Source organism: Zosterops lateralis, assembly GCF_965231275.1.
Source record: "Zosterops lateralis genome assembly, chromosome: 12".
NCBI lineage: Eukaryota > Metazoa > Chordata > Aves > Passeriformes > Zosteropidae > Zosterops > Zosterops lateralis.
In genome coordinates, this window is record NC_139772.1 from 19,978,957 (window position 1) to 20,002,719 (window position 23,763).

General features: G+C 41.3%; 1 protein-coding gene across 1 annotated transcript in view; it reads left to right on the forward strand.

The window, feature by feature from the left end:
- Positions 1 to 23,763, forward strand: part of DYNC1LI2 (dynein cytoplasmic 1 light intermediate chain 2) — a 27,220-nt gene continuing 3,457 nt past the window's right edge. Inside the window, exons 1-12 of the mRNA XM_083870046.1 lie at positions 1 to 118; positions 785 to 858; positions 1,271 to 1,387; positions 7,742 to 7,972; positions 14,186 to 14,349; positions 14,689 to 14,782; positions 15,333 to 15,468; positions 15,788 to 15,899; positions 16,584 to 16,643; positions 17,356 to 17,397; positions 17,811 to 17,928; positions 18,894 to 19,010. Of these exons, the coding sequence (XP_083726172.1) occupies positions 24 to 118; positions 785 to 858; positions 1,271 to 1,387; positions 7,742 to 7,972; positions 14,186 to 14,349; positions 14,689 to 14,782; positions 15,333 to 15,468; positions 15,788 to 15,899; positions 16,584 to 16,643; positions 17,356 to 17,397; positions 17,811 to 17,928; positions 18,894 to 19,010 (1,360 nt within the window). The 5' untranslated portion in view covers positions 1 to 23. The remainder of the gene's footprint in view (positions 119 to 784; positions 859 to 1,270; positions 1,388 to 7,741; positions 7,973 to 14,185; positions 14,350 to 14,688; positions 14,783 to 15,332; positions 15,469 to 15,787; positions 15,900 to 16,583; positions 16,644 to 17,355; positions 17,398 to 17,810; positions 17,929 to 18,893; positions 19,011 to 23,763) is intronic.

Below are 23,763 nucleotides of genomic sequence, written 5' to 3' on the forward strand. Positions count from 1 at the left end.
CTCTTTGTGGCGGCGGCTCCAAGATGGCGCCGGTGCTGGCGGAGAAGAAGCTGCTGGGGCCGGACGGGCCCGGCGGGGCCGAGCTGCCCGGCGAGGAGGACGAGGGGCAGAACCTCTGGTGAGCGCCCGCGGCCGCTCGGGGCCTGCACGGCGAGGCGAGCCCGGGTTCCGCCGGGCTGGAACGGAGCTCGGGCCCTCGGCCGGGTCGGGGCCGCGCTCGGGCCCCGCGGGCGGCGGCGGCGGGGCCGGGGGGCAGCGCTGGGGGGGCCGGAGGTGCGTGACGGGAGTCCCGCGGCCGCAGGGACGGGAGAGGGCGGGAGCGGGCCCGGGACCGCGGCTCCGCGGGATATCCGCGGGGCCGGCTCCGGCAAAGGCGATCTCGTGTTTTTTTCGGCTTTTATTTCTGAAGAACGCTTAAAAAAAAAAACAAAACAAAACAAAAAAAAACAAAACAAAACAAAACAAACAAACCCTATAGTGGCAGAAAAGCGTATATCGAATACAGCAATCGATTGTGATGAGAGTTAGTTGAACACTAATGTTCTGCAGTATTGTGGCCTCTTACAAGGAGTAGAACTGTAAATGTTCCTGCCTGTGGTTTAGAAATCATAAAAGCTGTTCCCTAGAAGGTGGGATGCTTGTGGTGGTTCAGAGTGCAGTTGGCCTTTGGCGGTGACAGCCCCGTTCGTACAGAGCCCGCATGTGCTGGGCTGTGGGTGCGGATGTGCTGAGCTCATGATGCTATCACAGCCGGGATAACGCGGCCGCTCTGCTGCTTCCCCAGGTCCTCCATCCTCAGCGAAGTCTCTACACGGTCCAGATCTAAATTGCCATCGGGCAAGAATATTCTTGTTTTTGGTAAGTAACACATGCAACCAGTTGGGTGTTGTTTTGTTGCTTTTTTATTTGTAGAAACAAAATGTATTTCAAACACCGACTGGAGCGAACTGACACATGGGTTACAGCTGGGTTATGTAATTTGATCTGTGGTCTTGTCTTCGTCCTTATAGATCTACTTCCTCTTTGATTTCCACTGTTAGATTTATAGCCTCTTTTAAGTAATAATAGAGGATAGGGTAGTTCTTTATTCTTATTGTTCTTTATAAGCCATGGGATTGAGCTGAAATACTTGAAAGAGAACAGCAAATAACTGTGATTCAGAAGTGTACAAGGATGCTTCTCATTAATTCAGCAAGATATAAAAAATATTTTCTATGAAGTCAACTGTAATTCTGAAGGTGCCTTTTTTCCTCTACAAACTTACTGGCAGGTGATGATGGTTCAGGGAAAACCACACTTATGGCTAAAATACAGGGAGCAGAGCATGGCAAGAAAGGAAGAGGACTGGAATACTTGTATCTGAATATTCACGATGAAGACAGAGATGGTAAGTTCGTTTCAAATGCAATCTCTTTAATTAAGTAGCTGACGCTATTTTAATAATTGTGGTTTGATGAGTGTATTCTGGGCTACGCCCCAGTAGCTGGTTCTGTGTGGTGCTGGGAGTTTTGGAGCTGTGTCCATTTCTGTGGGGGGAAAGTCAATGTCCCTTCTCTGTCCTGCCCCTCTGACAGCCTGACCAGTGCCTGGGGCAGGACAGCTCTGGGGATCCCCTCCCTGCTGAAGGGAGATCCCTTTGCTGATGTTGACTTTGTAGCACCTACAGGAGTGTAGCTGTGTCTACTTTGTGACTAGGGAAAGGAGGGATACATCCATGAGAATTTCATGGTGAGCATGGATTTCTGGGTACAGGGGTTTGGGATTTCTCATAGGGGTTGTCTGTGGAATTTTAGTTAGCTGTTTGGTTAGCTATAACAGACGTTTTGCTTTAGTTGACTGAGTGAAGAACAGAACTTAAAGTCAGAATTAGCATTTCCTTTTCTCTAGTTGGAGCTGGTCTCCTTGTCCCTTGTCTTTTTGTTGCTGCTGCTGGTCATTTGTCTCTACTGTATGGAGGGACATTATGCCAAGAGACATTTAAAAGCAGTCCTCATGATCAGATTATTTGCATTTTTGGGAGGTTTGGGGTCAGGAAGAGATGGGGAGTGAGTTTGTTATCTTTGCTCCCAAATCTGCCTCTGCTGATCTCATTTTGGGCAAGCCGCTAGACCTCCTTGGGTTGGTTTGTCTTTAAAAATGGGCAATGTAAGTCTTCCTATTCATGACTTCCTTCAGAGCTCAGAAGAGAGAAACGGTGGTGGTTCATGGGAACAAGCAGACTGGGAAGATCCTATAATGGTATTTTGAAGCTGGAGATGCACTGAAAGCTTGCAGGAGTGATTAAGTGCCGTATGTGACTGGTTGTTATGGAGATTGGGCCTGCACTCACGTGGCAGGAAGCTGCCTTTGGATACTAAGTTAGGCACAATGAAAGGATGACTACATTGCCATGTCTTCCAGGGCCCTCATTGCATTTCCTAAAATCTTTTAGGCTGTAATTTTAAGTGCTGAGCCATTCATGGCTTCTTCAGGTTCTGGATGTAAGTGCTTTTCCACCATGCACAATCTGCTTTAGTTCTGCATAAACATTCATGGGGGAAAAAGCTCATATGATTAGGAGAGCTGAGACAGCCTGTGTCATCAGGCTTCTTGCAGCTTCAAAGGAGATGCTATTACAAGGAGAAAAATGTTTGCTGTGCTATTTTTCCTGGTGTTATCTATCAAACTTCAAGTATATCCCTACACTGGAAATATTTTGGGGCTATTCCTGAGTGGCTGAAAATGATAAGTATTTGAAGTGATTAGGAAAGACCTGTCATAAGAACTCAGGCAGCACTAGCAGGAAAAAAAGAGATCTTTTTCACTGACTATGGGCTCAGCTGGCCAATTCAGGTCTTCGTGTATCCTCTAATGGGTGTGTTAGGAGCTAATAATACATGCCTTTTTCTTTTCTGTCTCATTAGTGTCATCCACAAGCAAAATAAATAGCAATGTGGGTCAGGACCTCCCAGCAGGCAGAGATAATGCTCTTTCTTCTCTAGGACAGGTTTAGATTTGGTTTTTAAACTCTCTGTGTGCTTCAGATGAATGTATGCTCACATACAGATTGGGGAACAAAGCCTTTATAATTGACCCACAATTCTGGAAGACATTAAAGAAGTTGAGGGTAGGCATTCAGGAGCAGATGAGTGGTTCTGAGGGTCTCTGCTTTTTATTAGACTCCAACCTAACCAAGACCAGATCACAAGGATTTCCAGGGATGCCAGATCAACACTGGTAGCTGAAACTGCAGTGGAGTGACATTATCTCAGCTTCTTTCCCAGGTGATGGAAGATTTATTTGCTCTGTTTTTCATATAAGTTTACTCTGTCCAGGAGACATATTTTCCTCATAGTGCTGAGTCATTATCTACTTCCCACTTCCCTTTGGAAATCTTAAGGAATATCTGTGTTGTTTCCTATGCCATGATCTCCCCTCCTCCTTCCTCTTCAAGTGATGTTTGAACCTGGTTGCTCCTACTTGTAAAGTAAACCTATCCATTTTTCTGGATTGCTGGATGCAGTCTTAGTTTACAGTTACTTTCCTCCTAAAGATCAGCTCAGCAATTAAAGTGTTCTTTCCAGTTTGTAGAAAAGTTTAACAAATGCCCAGGAAGCATCTCTGCCTTGCAGGCTCCCTCTGGCTCACAGAGATGCCCATGGACTGTGTGGTTTTGCCTGTTCCCTCTTGGCATCTGGATGCACATGGTGCTGTGTCCAGGTGTCATTGCTCAGTGTGACACGTGGCCTTTGGTCCCCAGGGCTCAGAGTCACTTAGGTTCTAAGTCTGCTACTGAATCCCTGTCTGAAAAGTATCTTTCCTAGGGAAAATGTATCTTTTTAGTTTAAAGATACATTTTATCACAATCTGAAATACTGCTCAGGTCAAGGCATTTGCTCAAGAAGAGGTTTGGAGAGATCTGAGAAGCAATCCTAGGAAAGAGAGGATTCTCCTAAATCCCCAGCTGCATTATCCTTGGAGCATGTGGCTGCTCCTGCATATGGTGTCATCACCATAGTTCAGCTGAATGAAAGCATTTATAGCACTGCCTGCAAACTTAGCTTGGAATATTAACTGATCTTGGAGCTCAGGCCCCAGAGTCCTCCATTAGTGGAATTTCTCAGGGAGTGTGGCAAGTTTCAAGTTTTTGCCTATCTTTATGATGAACAGATGTTTTTTGTCTCTGCTGGTTAATCTGCTTTTGAGGACTAAGAATCTGAATTTGTAGGAGGTGGAAGAGAAGCCGTGCATAATTTTTGCTAAAGGATCTGTGTTTCCAGAGTAGCTTTCAGAGGCCCTTGCAGGGCTAGGGCAGAGTTACAGCGGGGATGTAGAGCAGAACAGGGGGCCAGACTGCATGGTCTGCTCTGTGCTCTGTGTGTCAGCTGGAGCCACCAGCACCACAGGGACATTTCTCATCTGCCCAGGCTGCAGATGCGCCTCGGCTGTGCCCAATGTGCAGGGCTTGCATTCTTACTTGAAACAAAATCAAGCAGTCTTGGTTTTTGCCTCAGGTTTGGACTGGCCTCAGCCATATCATATGCATATTCCAGCTGAACTGGTTGTTCCAGATTGAGCCAAGTCTTGCTGCTGCACTGATTTGTAGTGGGAAAGTTGTCTTGTCTTTTTTTTTTTTTTTTTTTAATCAACAACTTTAAAGTGGTTCTCTTGAAAGTTTTCTCTTTTTTTTGTTTCTCTTCACAGCTTGAGCAAGGGATATCTAATTGCCACTGATATCTTTTGAAGAGATGTAGTTGCAGTTCACAAAATCAACCTTGTACAATAAAATTCATCAAAGCTGGAAAACCTTCTTCAGGACTAAAGGGATAATGAAATATTGACAGAATTTAAAGATGTGATTTTAGCAGCTTTTGTAATAGCCTGTAAAAGTAGCCCCTGCTTTTTCAACAGGATCTGGTAATTGTTTGCTCTGTTTTTGTATGTTGTGTCATGGCCAGTAGGAAGGGCCCAGTTAACAGTTATGACTAAGTAGGATCTTAATGTGGTGCTGACAAAGCTGAATTTACCATCAAGTCCTTGCCAAATTGTGAGCACCCAGTGCTGTATTTTTAAGTCTGCTTTATGTTTTAGCAAATGTAAATCACAAGACATTCCTCTCTCCTGTTAGAAAGGAGCGAAACCTTTCCTTTTCATATAATGTTACGTTTTTGTGCTATAGTACATTTTAATGTGAGTGCAAGGCTTCCAGACTTCCTAGCAGATTGATTTTGAGTGGTAGTTCCAGCTGCATTCTAGTTCCACCTGTATTCTGGTTCCAGTCTGCATTCCACATGTAAAGGAAAAATTAAATCCTTAAGGGAAGCAAAGTTGCATACCAAAAAAAAAAAACAATTTTAACTTTAGATATTGGCTTTAAAACATGACTTGCAAGCAGTGAATTTGGATATTATTAATTTTTGTTATTGCCAAGGTGTGAAAGTCTTTACTGCAGAATATTCCCCACAGGAGAATCCATCAGTGCTGAGGAGAGCTGTAAACTTGCATAAACTATGGATAGATTTGCATTAGGTTTTCAAAACTTCCATTCATGCTGCAAGGAGACAGTTGTACATACACACAGTCCCTGTCTATTAATAACCTTTAGCTCATAGAAAGTTCACAGGGTTTTTTATTTACTGGGAGGCTGCTGCTGTAGGGCATGTACACAAGATGTTTCTAGAATGCAGAGTCTTGCACAGATGTTTCATTTACTGTTGTGTAATAGCAGACATAAATGTGTTCACATTGTGTCCTACCTTGCTCTCTGTTTTTCCAGACTTTTCCTTGACTTTCCCTCTGTCCTCAGAGGCCTTTGGGAGCTTTAGGTTTAGACCTCCAATGCTGTGGGAGTCCCTGTAATGCCAGTAATTGATGTCCTGGAGTGGGGTGAGGGAGGGGAGCAGTGCTGGGTTTGCACTGGTGCATTTCTGAGCTCTTCAGGGCTTACCCTCGCTGATCACTGGAGAGTGAATCGAGGGGTGCAGCTGGCAGGGAGAGGAGCTGTAAGGTCACAGCGTGGCTGTTGGCCTGTTTGTGTGATGCTGATGTTGGAATGTCTTAGGACAGCCCAACAGAACTTATAACAAATGCTAAACGTAGACTGCCCACATACAGCACCTCGATGAGATGTCTGAAACTGGGCTGCTCAGTAATTTTGTCCAAGTCCTGATTAAGCAGGTAGGATGTATATATCTGTCATATTTCCTTCTTCCAGATTTCTTAGCCAAGCTTTTGCCTTTTTCTGGAGTCAAGAGGGGTGGATTCCTTTCTAGAATAAAGTTATGATAGCCATAGTAACTGGATTTATTTTGTGAAGCTGAAAGATTCAGGACATGGAAGTACAGTGCAGTAATTATGAAGCTCACTAGCTGCCTTGAAAATCTGGATTTTGCAGTGGCTGGTTTTCAGATCTCTGTGTTTCAGAAGCTACATATTGTGTATGTAGTGCAAGAGAGACTCACTGTTCCCTCTGGATAGCTGTAGTGAAATAGAGAACAGGGAGAAGTACTAGGAAGAGTCTAGAAGATAGAAGCAGTGGAGCTGTTCCTCTTCTGCAGGACGTTCTGAGGATAATGTAATTGTTTTCTTTCTTTCTTTCTTTCTCTCTTTCTTTCTTTCTCTCTTTCTTTCTCTCTTTCTCTCTTTCTTTCTCTCTTTCTTTCTCTCTTTCTCTCTTTCTCTCTCTCTTTCTCTCTTTCTCTCTTTCTCTCTTTCTTTCTTTCTTTCTCTCTTTCTCTCTTTCTCTCTTTCTCTCTTTCTCTCTTTCTCTCTTTCTCTCTTTCTCTCTTTCTCTCTTTCTCTCTCTCTTTCTTTCTCTCTTTCTTTCTCTCTTTCTTTCTCTCTTTCTTTCTCTCTTTCTTTCTCTCTTTCTTTCTCTCTTTCTTTCTCTCTTTCTTTCTCTCTTTCTTTCTCTCTCTCTCTCTCTCTCTCTCTCTCTGTCTCTTTCTGAATTGGTTGTTCGTGGTACCTGATACATAATTTCTGGAGGAAACTCCTTTTTCAGTTCTTATACCCTAGCCAAGAGTTCAGTTTTGGGGTAAAACGCCAGCTGTATGACTCAGCTGATCCCTCTCTACTCTGCCTTGTATTCCAACGAAGTATCCAGCCACTATCAAAAGCACTTGTGGGAGAAACACAGAAGCTGCAATTCCAGGTCATTTCTCCAGTGCTCATTCTGTCACGAGCCTGCAGAAGGAGCTGCTGTTAAATCAGAGTGAGTTAAGAGCAGGTGGCACAACCTTGTTTTAAGGTGGGAAGTTCATCCTGTATTTGCTCCTCCCACTCCTGTGCCAGAAACTTAAGCTGCTTATTGCTGGTATCTTGTTTGCAGCTTATTTCTGCTGGGAGGTGTCTTGAGTGTGTGAAACCAGCTTATGTGTCTGGGAGACGCTGGGGCAGGGCCACCCCTTTGGGCCTGCACTTACACATCCCCTGTGTTCTGGGTTCAGTGTGCATGTTTCTAATGCAGGACTGTTGTGCAGCAATTAAAAACTGTCCTGACAGCTGTCCTGAGTAAAAGCTCAAGAACAGAAATTATTTTTTTTAAAGGAAAGTGTTCTGAACCCAGAAATGAAAGCATTTCTGACTAATATAGGCTAATATATATTTACACAAGAACCTGTCTCATAAACAGGCAGGCAAGGTGTGCTGGTAGCTAGGCCTGCTCCTTCCAATGAGCACTGATGGTCTCACCTGCTCACTCCCAGCCTGGCAAAGCAAATCCTGGCATCTGCTGGTTTCCAACTGTGCCTTTTCCTTTCAGATCACACTCGCTGCAATGTCTGGATCCTGGATGGAGACTTGTACCACAAAGGGCTGCTGAAGTTTGCAGTTTCTGCTGAATCCCTACAAGACACCATCGTGGTCTTTGTTGCAGATATGTCTAGACCTTGGACTGTTATGGAGTCTTTACAGAAATGGGCCAGTGTCTTGCAAGAACACATTGATAAGATGAAAATTCCTCCAGAAGAGATGAGGCACATGGAACAGAAGTGTAAGCCATTGTGTATCCATACATTGCTGTTGGTTTTTTAATTAGCTGTCACAACTTTTGATTGAGTTCTTTCGAACAGTGTTTTAAGAATGGGTTGAATAGAAATTACTCTTAAGTTTGATTGCAACTTTAAGTCAAAAAGACTGTGTTAGACTTTAAAACAACTCTTTTCCGGTTTTGTTGTGTGACAAAACATCAGGTGAATTACTGGTCTAGATCATGAACCATAATGAGTTTTTGATTTGATTTTTTTAAAAGGGAGAAAAAAACAAACCTCAATAAAATGACAGAGTCAGTTTTTAAAAGACTGTGACAAAATTCAGTGATAAAGTGAGCTGTCTGCTTTGTTGTGATATGTCAGCCAGGTCCCATTCCCATACTGTGCATGTCTTACAGAAGGTCTCTCTGCCCTTGTTATTCTGGTGGCTCAGGCTGTGAACCTGGTGCAACTAATTGTGTCTCACTACAGCCATTCCTACCCTGTGACTTTAGGAATGTTGTATAAATTAACCTTCTTTCCTGGCATATCCATGGCAGGAAAGAATCTAGCACTGCCAGGCAGTCATTGTTGCAGTATTGGATCCTGCAGCTGCTTTCCTAAGGTAGTGTTGAATGTTTCTTGAGATTTTTTTTTCTGTTTTCATACTGAATTACTCCAAAATAAATTCCTTTAGTGGAAAAGACCTTAGCAACTTCCAGTCCTTTCAGAAGAAGTAGATTCAGACTGATCCTTTGTGGTTGCTGGTTTTGCTCCAGGCTGGTGGCTCTCTGTGCTGGAGTCTGGAACCCTTACAAATATGGTCTGGTAGTTTCCTCAGGGATTGGTGTGATCTGTTTGACCTGTGAGCACTCAGGTGTATTTGCATAGCTGATAATCCTTTCTGAATGTTTAATATTATGTTCCCAGAAGACTTGTGCCTACAGCATACGAACTGCAGATTAAACTTAATGATAGAAGCCACCCAGGTTTGCTCATCAGGTTACATTTAAACAAAAAGTAAAATATGAGAGTTTTTAGGGGAAAATGATTGGGAGATTTTATGTGTGTAAGAGATTTTTTGGGAATGGGAAATGCAATTCTAGTATCAACAGCTAACTCAGTCTGCACATTTCTGAGACATGGCAAATGTTATGGCAATCCAAATAAAGGGGGATTTTGTGCACCTAAATTTTCCTTTTGGAAAGAGAAGCTTTTCAGCCTTCCCTTCAGACTGCACTCTGTGAAGGAGCAAAGCTGAAGTGCCCTGTTTGAGGAACTTAGACGGCTTTCCAATAGTGGTATCTTAGAGAATTCTAAATTAAAGTATCATACAAACTCCTGGTTTGTTCTGAGCTCTCCTCAAGTCGAGGGAAGAGGAGATTGGAGTGGGGCTGAGTTCCCCCGTGCCTGGCTCCAGTGCCATCCCCTGACCCAGCTGTGGCACACAGCGCTCTGATGTCTTCAAATTTCCATCTCCTGTTCTTAGGCCCCGTGCAGGACCCTCATGTTACCCGGACGCATCTCTGGCTTCTTGCAGACTGTCCCAGGGGCTAGCTCTGTGCTCAGAACTTTGGCCACCATGGCCTGTAATTTTCTCAGCAGCCGGTGCTGAGGAAAGGCCCATTGTAACTGTGTCAGGGTAATGCACTGAGCAGGGTAGAGCACATGTGCCTGGTGAGTGCCTTGGGACTGCTGCTCATCCTAAAGCTACACAGCAAAGCTCTCCTTACTGAAATCCTGATGCCTGTGCCCCCTGGGGTAGGCTGCCACTTAGAAAATGAAGTCACTGGGTTGCAACAGCCCAAATATGTAAAAACCAGGATAATAAAGTGTACATGAGGGCAGTTGAAACATAGAAATGGAGTGCAGAGTGATGGGATGTGCTGAATTTAATGTGCCCCTGCAGCATAAGACCACTGGATGGATGGATGTGTTTCCTGACTTCACCTGCAGAATAATCCCTTACTCCTGCTCCTCCATCCCAAGCTTAATGTCCACAGTGCTTTCCCTGGCTGTCACACTCAGCACCAGGAGCCCTGGGGAAACACTGCCCAGTCTTGTCCCACTGGCATCCATTGGAAGCACTGCCTTCTCCACTGCTAAGGTCCTAAGAATTTCCAGAGATGCCTTTGTTAGCTCACCCTTGCCAGTATGGTTGGACTTTGGACTGCTTGTCTCAGCTGGCAGGGTTTGGGAGGCCTGTCTGCACCCAGCCCTTGCTCCTGTGTTTGCTGTTTGAGATTGACTCTTGGCTTGCCTGGGTGGGTGAGAAACTTCCCTTTGGAGTTAGAGAGCTTCCAGAATGGGCAGCAGGACACACATAGAAGCAACAGGCTGCCTTTTTGAGAATGTACCCAGAGCATTCATTGCCTGCCTGCACTTGCTGCCATCACTGGGCTGCTCTGTGGGTTCCTTGCTAAGAGCTTGGTTAATGTGAAGTTAGGTACATAATGGCCAACTATGCCCATTTAATTCAGGCTCAATTGTGATAAATCATTATTTAAATAACACATATTTGAATAATTATTTCAGGAAAGATGTGACTGTTGCCCCCATATTTAAGACAGCAGAGCAGATAAGGTGGCTGTCAGGAATCAAGAACTGCAGAAAGGAGGTGTGCTGGTAAAACAGCAATTATACCAATGACCTCTGCGGTGTTAAAAGCTAAAGAACTGAAACATAATAATATGTTTTTGCAAATTGTGTAATGTCCCATTTAAGCTGAATTAGTTTCAGATTGTCTACCTTTTTGCTGTTTTGGTCTGACATAGAGCTGAAAGATTTCTTAAGCTAAAAGATTAAAAAAAAAGTCGTTTATCCAGGTATCTTTTGTCTAGGAATTATTTTCACAAGACTAAAATTTTTAGTGATCAATAAAGATAGGGCACAAAAAAGGCTAAAAGTGGTTGTGCAACTTTAGAGAGTGTAAATATGGAATGATTGTCTCATAAAAATATTCTTTATTTTTCTCATTCTGCTGTTCAGGACTTTTGGGATTTAACCATTAAGTTGCAGCATTTGCCTGCATTTTCACACTGCAGTTAAAAAGCACTCCAAGCCTGAGCATATTACTGTTGCTGGAACAACCAAACTTAATAATTGTGGATTGCTGTCTCAGTGGTCCTTTCAGTCAATGCATGTCCTGAGTGATGCAGCAGTTTTTGCAGTGCCTCGCGTGAGCAACAGCAACAGGAACAAACCAGTTTGCTGGAACATCACTTTCATTTGCTGTGTTCAGTGCAAAGAGCCACAAGTTTGGTAGATAAATCAGCACTCTGTAGTGGGGGTGTGATTTTAGTGGCACATCATCAACTGGTGAGATTTTTTTAAACAAAATAGGCCATTCTAAGTATTCAACCTTAGTGATGGATGGCGGAATATTACAGATTTCCAGAGAAACTGTTGTTTTTCTGGCTTCCTATTTTATGTGCATCATCTTGGGGGTATTTCCTGTTGGAAAACCTTAAAGCAATTTTCACTACTTCTTCATAAAGAAAGGAGTTGTTTTCCGTACCATATAGAAGATGGTTCCTCATTTGGAGCTATGTGGAGGAGATAATATTCATGGTTCACTAGAAAAAAAAAAGAAAAAATAAAAGATTTCATGAGCTGTTTGGGCACACAACTTTATATCCATTAAATATGGATACTTCATATCCATTAAAAGCCTGAGAGCGGAGTGCAAATGAGACATATCTGTGGGAGGTAAGAAAAAGTATGAAGTTGCTGTGTGTCAAAGAAATGTTTTAACTCCAGTGAGCTGCTTTATTACCTTGTGAGAGTGCAGTTTGTTCATTAGAGCATCTGACAGTGCGTGGAGTCCAGATTCACCTGGATTTAACAGGACTAAATTTTGAAGGGAATAGGGGTTGAGTGGGAGTCTGGAGCAGTGTTTAAGAGCCTGTTGCTGACAGGCACTCACACTTCTTCCTGAGTTAAGATGGTGTCTGTGTCTCAGGGTGCTGTAGTCGGACGTTCTTGCTCTGGCTGGTAGCTAGTGTAACTTGGGTAGTTGTTTGTTCAGAGCTGCCCCTGTTGTCCCCAGTGCTGTGTCCCATTGCTCTGTGTCTGACAGGGATTAATGCCAGGCCAGGTACATCCCTGGGAATCTACAGAGAGCTCAGCTCCACACGGAAGGGTTTTCTCCCTCCATGTGTGAGATGGGGCTATGGTGCTGCTGCTGGGTCCTGCTGACTCCTGGGGAGAGGGGAGCTGGGAGTTGTGGCTCTCTGGGATCGTGCCCTTCATTCCCATTCAGCAGAAATTCATGAGGATGAAACCATCAGACTTCTGAAATTTCCACATTGCATTTGCTCTTATTTACATTTCTAAAATTCTTGGAGCATTTTGTGTTTTCTCATGTTGTCGAGTGTTATTCTTTTCAGGAGAGGCCTTTTTTCCCCAAATTATGCTCCCAAGTATCTCAGTAAAGAAAAAATTATTTTGCTTTGATAGGAGCAAAACCCAGGAAAGGAATCCTGTCTGATAATAATGCTGTGGTAAATTGAGAGCTGTATTGTCAAATAGTCTTTTCTGTGTGATTAAGTCAGAGATGCTCATCTGAACCACTGTGGGAGATGCAGATGGTTTTCTTGAAACTGCTCTAATGTACTTGGTCTCAATTGTAATAGGAAAGCTAATAAAGAGGTACTTCAAAAAACTCCTTTTCTAGTTAAATGCTTTTGGTGAGATAATAAACACATGGAATGTGCAGAATATGTGATGGAATTTTAATTTGCTGTAGCTGACTAAGAAAGATAAACAGTCTTGGAGGAAGCATCCTTTGGAGCACTGCTGTTTCCTCTCCACAAGAAGGCACTGCCTCCCCGTCTTAAGATTTCATTTGTATTTCCTTGCACCCTGGCTTGTATTGAATTAGTGATTGGAAGTTTTATGGTCTATATTTAGTTTGGGGTTTTTAGGCTTTTCTCTGGAATGGAGCTCTCTTCTTTTCCACAAGAATCCCACAATTTTATATTTCAGCTAAACATTGTAGGTTGTGCAGCTTTAAGCAGAAGAGTTTTCTAATTTGTTCTTCCTCCCACACACCCATACCATTGCAGGAATGGTTCCTGTTTTGAAAAGGTACCATGACTTCTTTTTGCAAGGTTGGCATAAGAAACTTCCCTGAGGTTTTACCACTTCCCAAAGCTCAGGCCTGCAGTGCATTGCAGTCCCTTCCCTGGCACATGGAGGGTGTTCTGAGCAGCCTCTCTGTGTGGCTGGGCTGGAAACTTCTGTCTTTTCTGAGCAGTTTTCCTCGCTGTCCCTGCAGTCACTCTGCTCCCACTGTTTCTAAAATAAAGGAGCCTTTGTGGGGGCAGATCATGGAGCTTGCTTGGCTCTTTCCATGAAGGTTCTCATGGCTTAGTGAGGAGGAGAGCCCTGGGCCTCAGGGGCAGTGTGTGCCTGGAGCAGCCACATCCAGATTTGGCTGTTCTGTGGTTTGGTCTTGAATAAAAGACATTAAAGTGTAGATTGCAGCCCAGATTTGATAAAGTGTGTATGATCTCACAGTGCATTTCCAAAATGGCCTTAATACTATTCCTTAGGTGCTTCAGTATTGGATAGTATTCAGGATTATAGGAACACTTACTGTTGCCATAAAATTAAAATACTGAAAACATAAAAAGCACCGAATTTCCTCTGGACCCCACTGTAGTTTTCCAGAATACAGCTGAGTCTCTTCAGGTAGCCTGCAGATGCTCTCGAGTCTGTGCTTATGCAGGTAGATTTTGTATTTCTGGCATTGCATGCCTGCAACAGAAATGTAGAGTAATAGGAACTAAAGTAATTGTTTGTAAGAAAAAGTGGCTGTTTCAGGTTGGTGTTGTCTGTGTACACCTACATTTTCACCATGCTTTCTTCCACAATAGGTACAAATTGCAGGGTATAGGCTGTGTTGCTAAACCACATTTATGTTTTCTGTTGTCAACTGCCCTATAATGAAGCGTTCAGGAATATACATTTGTACATACTATAGCTCTTGCAGATAATTGTGATTATTTATAATGGCTCCAGATCCCACTTGGTTGAGCTTCCTGTAAATTTTGATGGAGGAGTGCTGTGGTGTTGGAAAGGACAACAAGGAGTTAAGTTGCATTCAGTTCTCATGTAGTATAAAATATAAAAAAACCCCAAACCCTTGAGGTTTCTAGTTAATTATAGATTAATTATGGTTTTAAAAGAACTAGTTACTTTGTTGTAGCCTAAGAATCTCTCTCTTTTAATAGTTATAAAGGAGTTTCAGGAGTATGTAGAACCTGAAGAAGGCTACCAAGGATCACCACAGAGGAGAGGCCCCTCTGGCCAGGAGGATGAACACGTTTCCCTGCCCCTCGGAGACAACGTGCTGACTCACAACCTGGGCATTCCCGTGCTTGTGGTGTGCACAAAAGTGAGGCTTTGCTTCTCTTTGCTGCTATGCAAGGATTTCATTACTTCTCTATTAAAGGCATGCTTTCTACAGACATGCACAATGAATTCTGGATTAACAGTGGAGAGATTTGTTTTACAAGTGAGCTTCTGCCACTAACATCAATTTTTCCTTTTATGGAACTGTAATAACTTTATCAATTATATGTTAATTGCTTTAGCATTTGGTTTATCGGTGCTATTTTAGAACCAAAGACTCAAAGTAAATGTGATGGGAGGGTGTAAGATTACGGAAGGTGTTTTAAAATGTGCTGGGATTAAATGCCAGGGTTTTTCTGGTTTGTTTTCCTGCCTCTCCCAGTGTGATGCAGTGAGTGTCCTGGAGAAGGAGCACGACTACAAGGAAGAACACTTCGACTTCATTCAGTCACACATCCGCAGATTCTGCTTACAGTGTATCCTTTTCTGGGCTGAGGAGATTGCCTCTAATCTGGAAGCAAGAAGAGATGTTTTCATGTTGAATTGCACATAACATTAATCCAAGAAATTGCGCTGCAGGATTGCTTGGTATTTAGTTACTGGTTAGGCTGTGTGCGACACATACCTAACCTTAGTTAGGTATGTGTAGCGTTTGTGTTTTTGAAAATGTTGACAGATGTCTAAAATATTTTATAGTTTTTAAATTGTGCGTGGGGTTTGGAGCTTTTGTTCCTTTACAAACGATTTGCCTTACATTTTGTGAAGCGTTCTTTCTTGGTTTTCCCCTCAGAATTTGCAATGTAAGCCTGGGAGTATGAATAACTTCTCTGTATGTCGAAGAAAAGTGCCATGAACCTTGCCCTGTTATATCCTCTCCATCCCTGCATACTTAATGTCTCTAGTTTTGCCTTGAATTACTGCTCAAAGCTAAGTTTAGTACCTGTAAATCTATTAACTCCTCTATTGAAATTCTTATTGTAATCTAGAAACTGCATGTTACCTGATTTTCCTTAACTAGAAGCCCAGATGGGGCTGCCTTGATTTATACATCCGTTAAGGAGGAGAAGAACCTTGACCTGTTGTATAAGTACATTGTACATAAAACCTACGGTTTCCAGTTTACCACGCCTGCCTTAGTGGTAGAGAAGGATGCAGTTTTTATGTGAGTCTCTGGGACAAGCACCACGGTGTCAGAGGGGTTTTTATTAAGCACTGCACTGCATGTAACATGGATATAAAAATAAATGGAATGTTTTTTGTTTGAAAGCTTAGTATGCAAGTCCTGTGGAATCCCAAATTTAAACACCAACTTAGTGCATACGAGTTGACTCAGGCTACACCATTCCAGTTTTTGTATCCTTGGAATTTAGCTGAGAAATAGGGCTGATCTGTAAGAAAATTGCCTTATTTAAGTAGAGGGTAATAAATAAATGGTCTCTGTAGAAGTTGCAGAAAAGGCAAAGCTTTATTCTTTTTTACAGACCTGCTGGTTGGGACAATGAGAAGAAAATTGCCATTTTACATGAAAACTTCACGACAGTAAAACCAGAAGATGCATATGAGGACTTCATTGTAAAACCTCCTGTAAGAAAGGTAAAGAGGGGTTATTTCTTTCTGTACCCCTACAAGTAAGTAGTTTGCTTGAATGGTTGCTAAAGACTATTAATATTGAAGAACTCCAAATATAAATGTAACTTTTTTTTTTTTAATCGAAATATGTGAAACATCAGGCTTTCATTTATTAGTTATTTAAAATACTGCAAGCAAACCCAGAAACCATTCACCTTATTGAATGAAAGGCAGTCCAGGAATAGCTATTTTGCATTTACCATTTTTGCATGCATGGGGCAGAAACACAACCAGAAAACGGAGAATTCTCTTTTAGGACATTTCCATTTGTAATCACGTGGCTTTGAGGTTGCCAAGTGAAGGCAAAGCAAGGTCATCTCAAGTCTTTGAGGAGATGCTGAAGAGATCAATATCCAAACTTTAAAAGAGGAATGTGGGTACTTAACAAGTGCTCATCTCTACAGGACAGTGCTCACAGGCTGGCATCACTGTTCCTCTTCTCCAATGTTTTTTATTTTACAGTATTTTTAATGGAAATTTCTTTAATGTTACTATTATTTTAAACATGAAAGAACAGTTTAAAAAAAAGAAGTGAGCAATAGTCTTAAAGTTTTGCCTCTGTCTCTTCCCTTTTGATCATCAAAGCATAAAAAACAGTTACAGTATTTTCAGTTTTTACTTATGACAACAAAATGTTTTGTTCAACAGTTAGTCCATGATAAAGAGCTGGCAGCAGAAGACGAGCAAGTATTTCTTATGAAGCAGCAGGTAAGAATGGAAGAATGAAAACAAGTCCTTACTGTGTAAGATTTCATTTCAATTTCTCCCTTGTTACTGCCTTTAGTTTTTCATTCCTCATTTAAATCACCAGGTAGCTGTTTCTCAGCTTTGCAAATTCAGATGTAATTGTAAAATAAGTCCTTATTCTAATACAGTAGGAAATGTGGTCACTTATCTTGGCAAGTTGAAGGGAAGATATGCTGAGAAGAGAAAGAATTTACATGTCAAAGGAGAAGAGGAAGAATAGACTTTGTATTTCATCACAGAGTTGTATCTGTGAAATATAAATACTTTTAAAACCTAACATCTGAGCATTGCAGTTTCCTTACAGTAAGAGGCTTGAAAGACTTTATTGTGTCAAATTTGGCTGTGGTGTAACTTGTTATATTCTTTATTACTCTATAGTTTAAAAAATATAACAATACTTCCCTGTCCAGGTCGTTATAAATGTCCTGGAGGTTACAAACTGGGGATGTGGCTTTGGGTTCTGGACTGGCTGTGTGAGACAAAGGCCCAAAGCTTATTTACTCCTTACAGTCAGTCCTCTAGGGGCAGAGTGGGGAAGAATGGAAATACCAAAGAGGAATCCTGTAAATATCAGGGACAAAATCAAATAAATTAATGGTTACTCAGCTTCACTATTTTATTCCTCTGTATTCTTTGAAATATATTTAATATGCTTAATATGTTGTTTTTGCAGTCATTCCTTGCCAAACAACCAGCAACGCCTACAAGAGCATCAGTAAGTAGATCCAAGAAAAAGAGTAGGAGGTGTTTAGTTTCCTTCAAGGGAAAAGGGAATGATTCTAACCTGCAGAGATTAATTTTTTTATATTTAAATGTAACCTACATAATCTCCCCAAACTGCAGAAAGGAAATAAATAATGAGGCAATATTTTAAAATACTGCTTATAAAATCACTGTGGAAACATCAGATTATTGAACTAAAAATTGCCTGCAGTGATTCAACCTTTTCTGTAGTAGAGGCACATCCCCAAAATAACTGATCTTTTCGGGGCGTATTTGTTTTCTTTCTCTAGTGTGCATCACTGTAGTGCCAATAGAAGGGCTGAAAAAGTGTGTGGTATTAAACTTGCTTAATGTAACTAATCCTTTGAAGTTCTTCTCTGACTTGTGTGATTTGGACTTTTTAAGGAATCTCCTGCAAGAGGCCCTACAGGATCCCCAAGAACTCAAGGCAGAGCTGGTCCCGCCAATGCACCCAGTGTCTCACCAATCACATCAGTTAAGAAACCAGATCCAAATATTAAAAGTATGAATGAGCGTTTTATTGTTCTATCATGTGTTATTTCTCTTAAAGCGAACCCTCTTCTGTAGAAAGATTTGGGGATTTATTCACTAATGGTATAGTTAATTTAATAACAGAAATGCATTTATGACATAAATTTGGGTTGATTTTTTTTTCTTTTCTGATCATTTATATGACTTGGAATAGAGTTCTGTTACTGCCAAGCAGTCAGACAGATTTAATTTCCTTAAATTGCCTCAATACATTTATTATGCATCAGTTGGATTATAAGGGTGGAGACTGATCTAAACTACAAACAGTTTTATATTTCATATCCCTTATTCTGGAATTCACAGTGAACCTTCTCCCACTAAACCCTCTCTGGAATGTCATATGCTGTAGCAGATGGGGTCACTGGAAATGAGATCTTTCCCTGAGATGCAGCTCCATGGTATTGAGAGGTTTCTTTCCCCTCTGGCCATTAAGAAGCTCTGCAGGGCCAATGTTGTTTTTGTTGTGCACTGTAGGGCCATGCCTCACTTCCAGGGGGTAAAATGCCCTTCTGGATCCTGTCTCATTGCTGAATTGCCTAATTTTGATTTGTTAAAAGCAGTGTGGCATGAAAGGCTGCACTAGAACATCTGTGCAGGTTGTTAATGAGCTTATCAGTCTTTGATTTTCAAGTCCATCATTAATAATCTTGCTATTGGCTTTTACATGTATTAAAAACTTTAAAACATACAAATATTTATATTAAAATGTCATTACCCTCAATTGTTCCAGAAAAGCAGGAATGTGCATTCAGCCATCTCTGCCTATGCCAAGGTATGCAAAGGACTGGGGTCTCCAAACTGAACAAGGACAGACTTTCTCAGAGCTGAGGTTTATTTCCTTGATTAGCAAGAGATTTGTATGTATGTATGTGAAAATAAGTTATGTTTTACCAGCTCTGTGTGTTCTGTGTGATCTATATTTGTTTTTTTCTTTAGATAATGCTGCAAGTGAAGGTGTCTTGGCTAGTTTCTTTAACAGTCTCTTGAGCAAAAAGACTGGCTCTCCTGGAAGTCCTGGTGCTGGAGGAGTGCAAAGTACAGCCAAGAAATCAGGTATTGGACTCGTTATTGTGGCTTGTTTTTAATAGTTTGTTTGGCTCCTTGGTCCATGAGTGTGTCTCACACTGGTCAGAAAAGTGACAGACCTTGACAGATGACAGTACCAAAATGTCTTTAAAAGAAGAACTAAACTACTGCAACTTCACAACTCCAGGGCTTCTGTTAAGCCTGATATAACTTAATTCTTCAAGTGAAGTTGCACTGCTGGGATTTCAGTGACATTTGAGTCTTGATCCTATGCTGAAAGTGCTGATTTCTTTCTCAGCTTCAATATTTGTTTCTTTCTTTTCTTGATGCTTTGCTGTTGAAAGGAGATGCAGTTTTTTGGTTTGGACTGGAGTTTGCAGTGAAACTATTGAAATCTCCCCAGAGTTCAAGCTGAAATGAATTACTGATTGTGAGAGCTTGAAGTTGTTCACTCATTAATTATTTAGTATTTTATTGCAATCCAACACAGCTGATAACACTGACAAATGGGTGCTTTCTCTGTGTGTGCTGTGACTGCACTGTGGGAGATCCTTGCTGATAAATACTGCAGCAGTTGAGTGAAAACGAAAGGAACCTGTCAGAGTGGTTGGTACCTACCCAGACCTTGGTGGTACAAAATGCATTGTCCACCTGACAGATGGAATTTACTGCTTTGATTCTTTGACTGTTTCTGTTCAATACTGGCATTCCCATCACACTGAATGTTCAGGAGCATTTCTTCCAGAATTCTTTCACTACTAAATTATGGATAGATACACTACTTCTGATCCCAGACTTGTGCAATCTTGTGGGTGTTAATGGTGATGCCAAACCCACAGTTCCTCGTGTTGAGAGGGGAAGGTAAAGCCCAGGCATTCTGAATAGGAAATGAGAAAGATCCGCTGCCAGCCACACTGATGGTTCTGTCAGTCAGAGAGCCAAGGCACTTCGAATTTGGGTATTTTTTAATTTCTTTTTAACTGGGAAGGTTTATATATGACATGTCATGTTCTGAAAGCTCAAAAATGCTAGGATTGGACTTACAGCAAGTCAGGTGTGGGTTTTTTGTGTGTTTTGTTTCAGCGTGATCAATTCTGTAATTTTGTTTTAGTATGAAGATAACAACAAAATGGATTTGTATTGCATATTATTTCCATAATAATGTTGTTTCCATGTTATAAAAACACTGAACTAATTCTTTCATAATCCAGAATGCCCTCTTCAGTTAAACACTGAAAGATGTCCCCTGCTTCATCAAATACAGCCTCATGTTTTACTCACCACAAGGTCAAAGTAACTTTTTATAGAACTAGAACTAGAAATATTTTTAGGTGTTATTTCATCCATGCTTTTTATCTGAAGCAAAGTCGGTTAGGGAATACCTGGCTAGTGATTAAAAAACAAACAAACTCAGAAATAACAGGTATGTCACCTCTCCAGGAAGTTATTCCAGTACTTAATTTCTCAGTTATTTTGTTACCTTGCCCAGTGTTTCTGAATCCCAGTATTCTTGGTCTTGTTTGAGTGGCAGTGGAGCTCGGTGTAGCCCCTTTGTGTTTGCAGTAGTGCTTGGGTTTGAAGGCTGTTCTCCTTTGCCTGTGACTTGTGTGTGGCCTGCAAGAACAGATTTATGTGCAGGCCATGTCATTTGGCTGTGTCAGTTCTGTCCCCCTGGCACTCTGCTCACCCTGTTTGCTTTTTGCTCAGAAACAGTGGGGGTGGCAGACAAGGCTCTGCCTGCCCTGAGAAGGGGTGGACTAATCTGTGCTACAGATAGATGTGTTCTGTTCACATCTCTCAGGAGGACACGGGGTTGTTTTCATCTGTGTGACATTGAGCAGGATTTTTTATAACAATTCAGCCAGTTTAATACATTTTCTGCCTCTTGGTAGGAGGATTTCTTTTCTGTATGAAATTCCCTCAGTGTCTCAAAAGTTTGTGTGTTTGCTTAATCATTGTTTTTCATTCTGTCATCATGCACCACTTTGGTAATCTATGTAAATAACTTTTTCCCTCCAATCCTATCTTCCCAAATCCTTTATTGTCTCTTCAGGCACACTTACCTACATATCTGCTCTCTTCAACAGCTGGACAGGGTAGATTGCTGAATAAAAGTACTGACCAGTGCTATGGATAACTAATGGGTAATTTTATGAATTAAAATCCATTTTCTCTGAAATATCAAGGCTTTTTTTTTTCTTAAGTTTATTTCTATGAAGGTGATGTGAGATGTGATATTGGCCACTTCTTTCTTCTCCACAGGACCTGTTATCCTTTCATAGAAATGTAGGTGGCTTGGCAGAACTTATCGAGACAGACCCTGTTGGTTGTTATGCTGGTAGGCTGTTCTAAGCACCTAAAACATAACTGCAATTTCTGGAAAAACTGCTAAACTCTAGTCTATAATGGGCTGTACTCTTTCCTCTTTCAGTCTTCTAGAACATTCTGTGCCTTCCAGGACTTTCCGAACAAGCCTTTTTTGACTTCTTTTTTTTCTTGTGTCAGCATTAACTTCTAATTGGAATAGATAATTTTGCTCCTGAAATGTGTAGAGACAGCAATCATACATCCTTCCTTAACTCCCTTGATTTTGATTTACTAAATTAGACAAGTTCTCTTCTAGTCTCCTGCTAAAGGCTGAGCTCTGTTTTCCCCACTAGTTTCTTCATTAGTTGCCATCATTGGCTTATTCTTGTCCTGAACACGAATGATTAGAATATTGTACTCAGCTCTGCAGATCTATCTCATTTTAGTGCCTCCTGTAGCAGTTCTCTTTCTTGGGTGGAAATGCTTCTCCTGAATGAACTCAAGGTTGGCTTTTCTTGGCTACATTGAGTTGGCAGCTCCCATTCCTTTCCTGATTTTGGGAACAGAACAGTTGGCTTTCACTCACAGGAAAAGGGACCTGTTCTTGTCACCTGTGGTGCACACACCTTACATGAACCAGTGTAAGATTAAGCTGTGTTGAAAGGTAAGGGCTCCTCATACTGCTCTCTGAAAAGTTCTTGTTGGGTTTGTGAGGTACCTGGTGCTGGTGAAAAGAGATGACCTATTCCTTTGTGGAAGAGCTGAGCAGAACATCTTGGAGAAAGCATTATTTCCAGCAGCACCCTCTGTGCAAGTAAATGTGCTAAAATTATTTTTGTAGGCATTTCAAATGTCTAAACTGTTTAAAGAGCCTAGCATTTTCAGAAGGTTGGTGACAAAAATAGTTAGCTTTAAAGAGACCATCTATTTTTCTCATAGCTAGGAATAGCCTGAGGTTGAAACATTGAGATTCTGTCCCAGGATGAGAGCGACATTGTGGGTCTCAACAGTACTGGTCAGCCTCACTGACGGATTGGTTTCTACTGTGACAATTCTTACCTGAGAGAAATCTTTCCTCTGTGCAGTGTCATGTCCATTTTTCCTGTGTGCAGTGCTGTCCAGTGCTTCTTGTTTGCCTTTGTTTTTGGACTCTCTTTGATGTCTAGACCATGATATTTCAAAAAACTTCAACTGGTTATTTCTGTGGTGGATTATTTTTCTACATCTTAACTTCAATAGTCACACAGTTATTTCATTTATATTCAGCAGAAGATTCTTGCAAATTCTAAGGCTGCCTGCCCTCTCTATTCCTGTACAGAGGATAAAGAACTCGGGTTCCCTGCTCTCACTCTGATCTACCAAAGGGAATTAATTGTACAGAACTGGAGGCATGTAATTGTCCAGAACACATCTCACTGAATGAGACCATCACTCCTTGACAGATTTGTAGGGAAATTGAAAGCAAGTCACTCTCACTCATAATTGAGGGGAAACTCTTATTTTCTTAAAAACAGCTCCTTGTATTTCTTCTCCTTTAGAAGGTGCTCCCCGTGGTGGTAAGGGGGAATGTGTTCCTCTGCATTTGGGAGAGTTTTTCCTGACCACATGAGGTATTTGCAGGACACTGCTTGGTGTTTTGGAGCCCTAAGGAGCCAGTTCATTCAGCATAAAAAACAAAGTCACAGTTTTTGTTTAGATCTGCTCTTGTTCAAGTGAGGATTTTGTGTGGCCTTTATTGTGTTAGGGTTTAGGCTTTTTTAACTCCCAGGTGCTGTTAGTCTATTTGTGTGAAGTATTTTGTATTTTAAATTCTGTTACAATACATTAATGTACTAATTAAATTACTAAGTTTTGCTCCTATTTTGAGTAGATGCTGTGTACAGTGCTGTGGCTTATGGCTAGTGCTTAGGTCTGAAACCTTCCTAGTGATTAAAGGTAGTCTTTTAACTTGGTTATGTCTTTGTACTTTGGAAAAAAACCACTTAAATCTCTAACAGTCAAATCTTGCCTTCTTAATGTTTTCAGCATGTACCCTGGAAAAAATCCACCTAATATTTCACACACATTTGAGCTGGAAAACAGATGCTCGTTAAATTCTTTGGCTGTGTAAAGAAGCTGTACATGGTTATATAATCTACTTTTTGTCTAAAAATATATCTTTTTAATCTTAAATGCTTGTATGCTCCATGCATTAGGATATATTGCTCCAATTTTGGTGATGAATTTGTCTGTGGGTTTATAATTTTCAGAAACACTGAAGTAAGCTGATGGTTCAGTTTAGGGAATTGTTAAAAAGTTTTGAGTCTAATGTAGAAATGTAAGATATGCCTTTCCATTAAATACTTTGGTGTGTCTGGTTCCAATTGAAGAAGTCCTTTGAATTGACTGCTTGGAGATATTACATGAATATGCAATTCCTGTCCCCTTTTTAAGGGGAGCATTGGCTACAGATATGAGAGTTCTTCCTGTTACT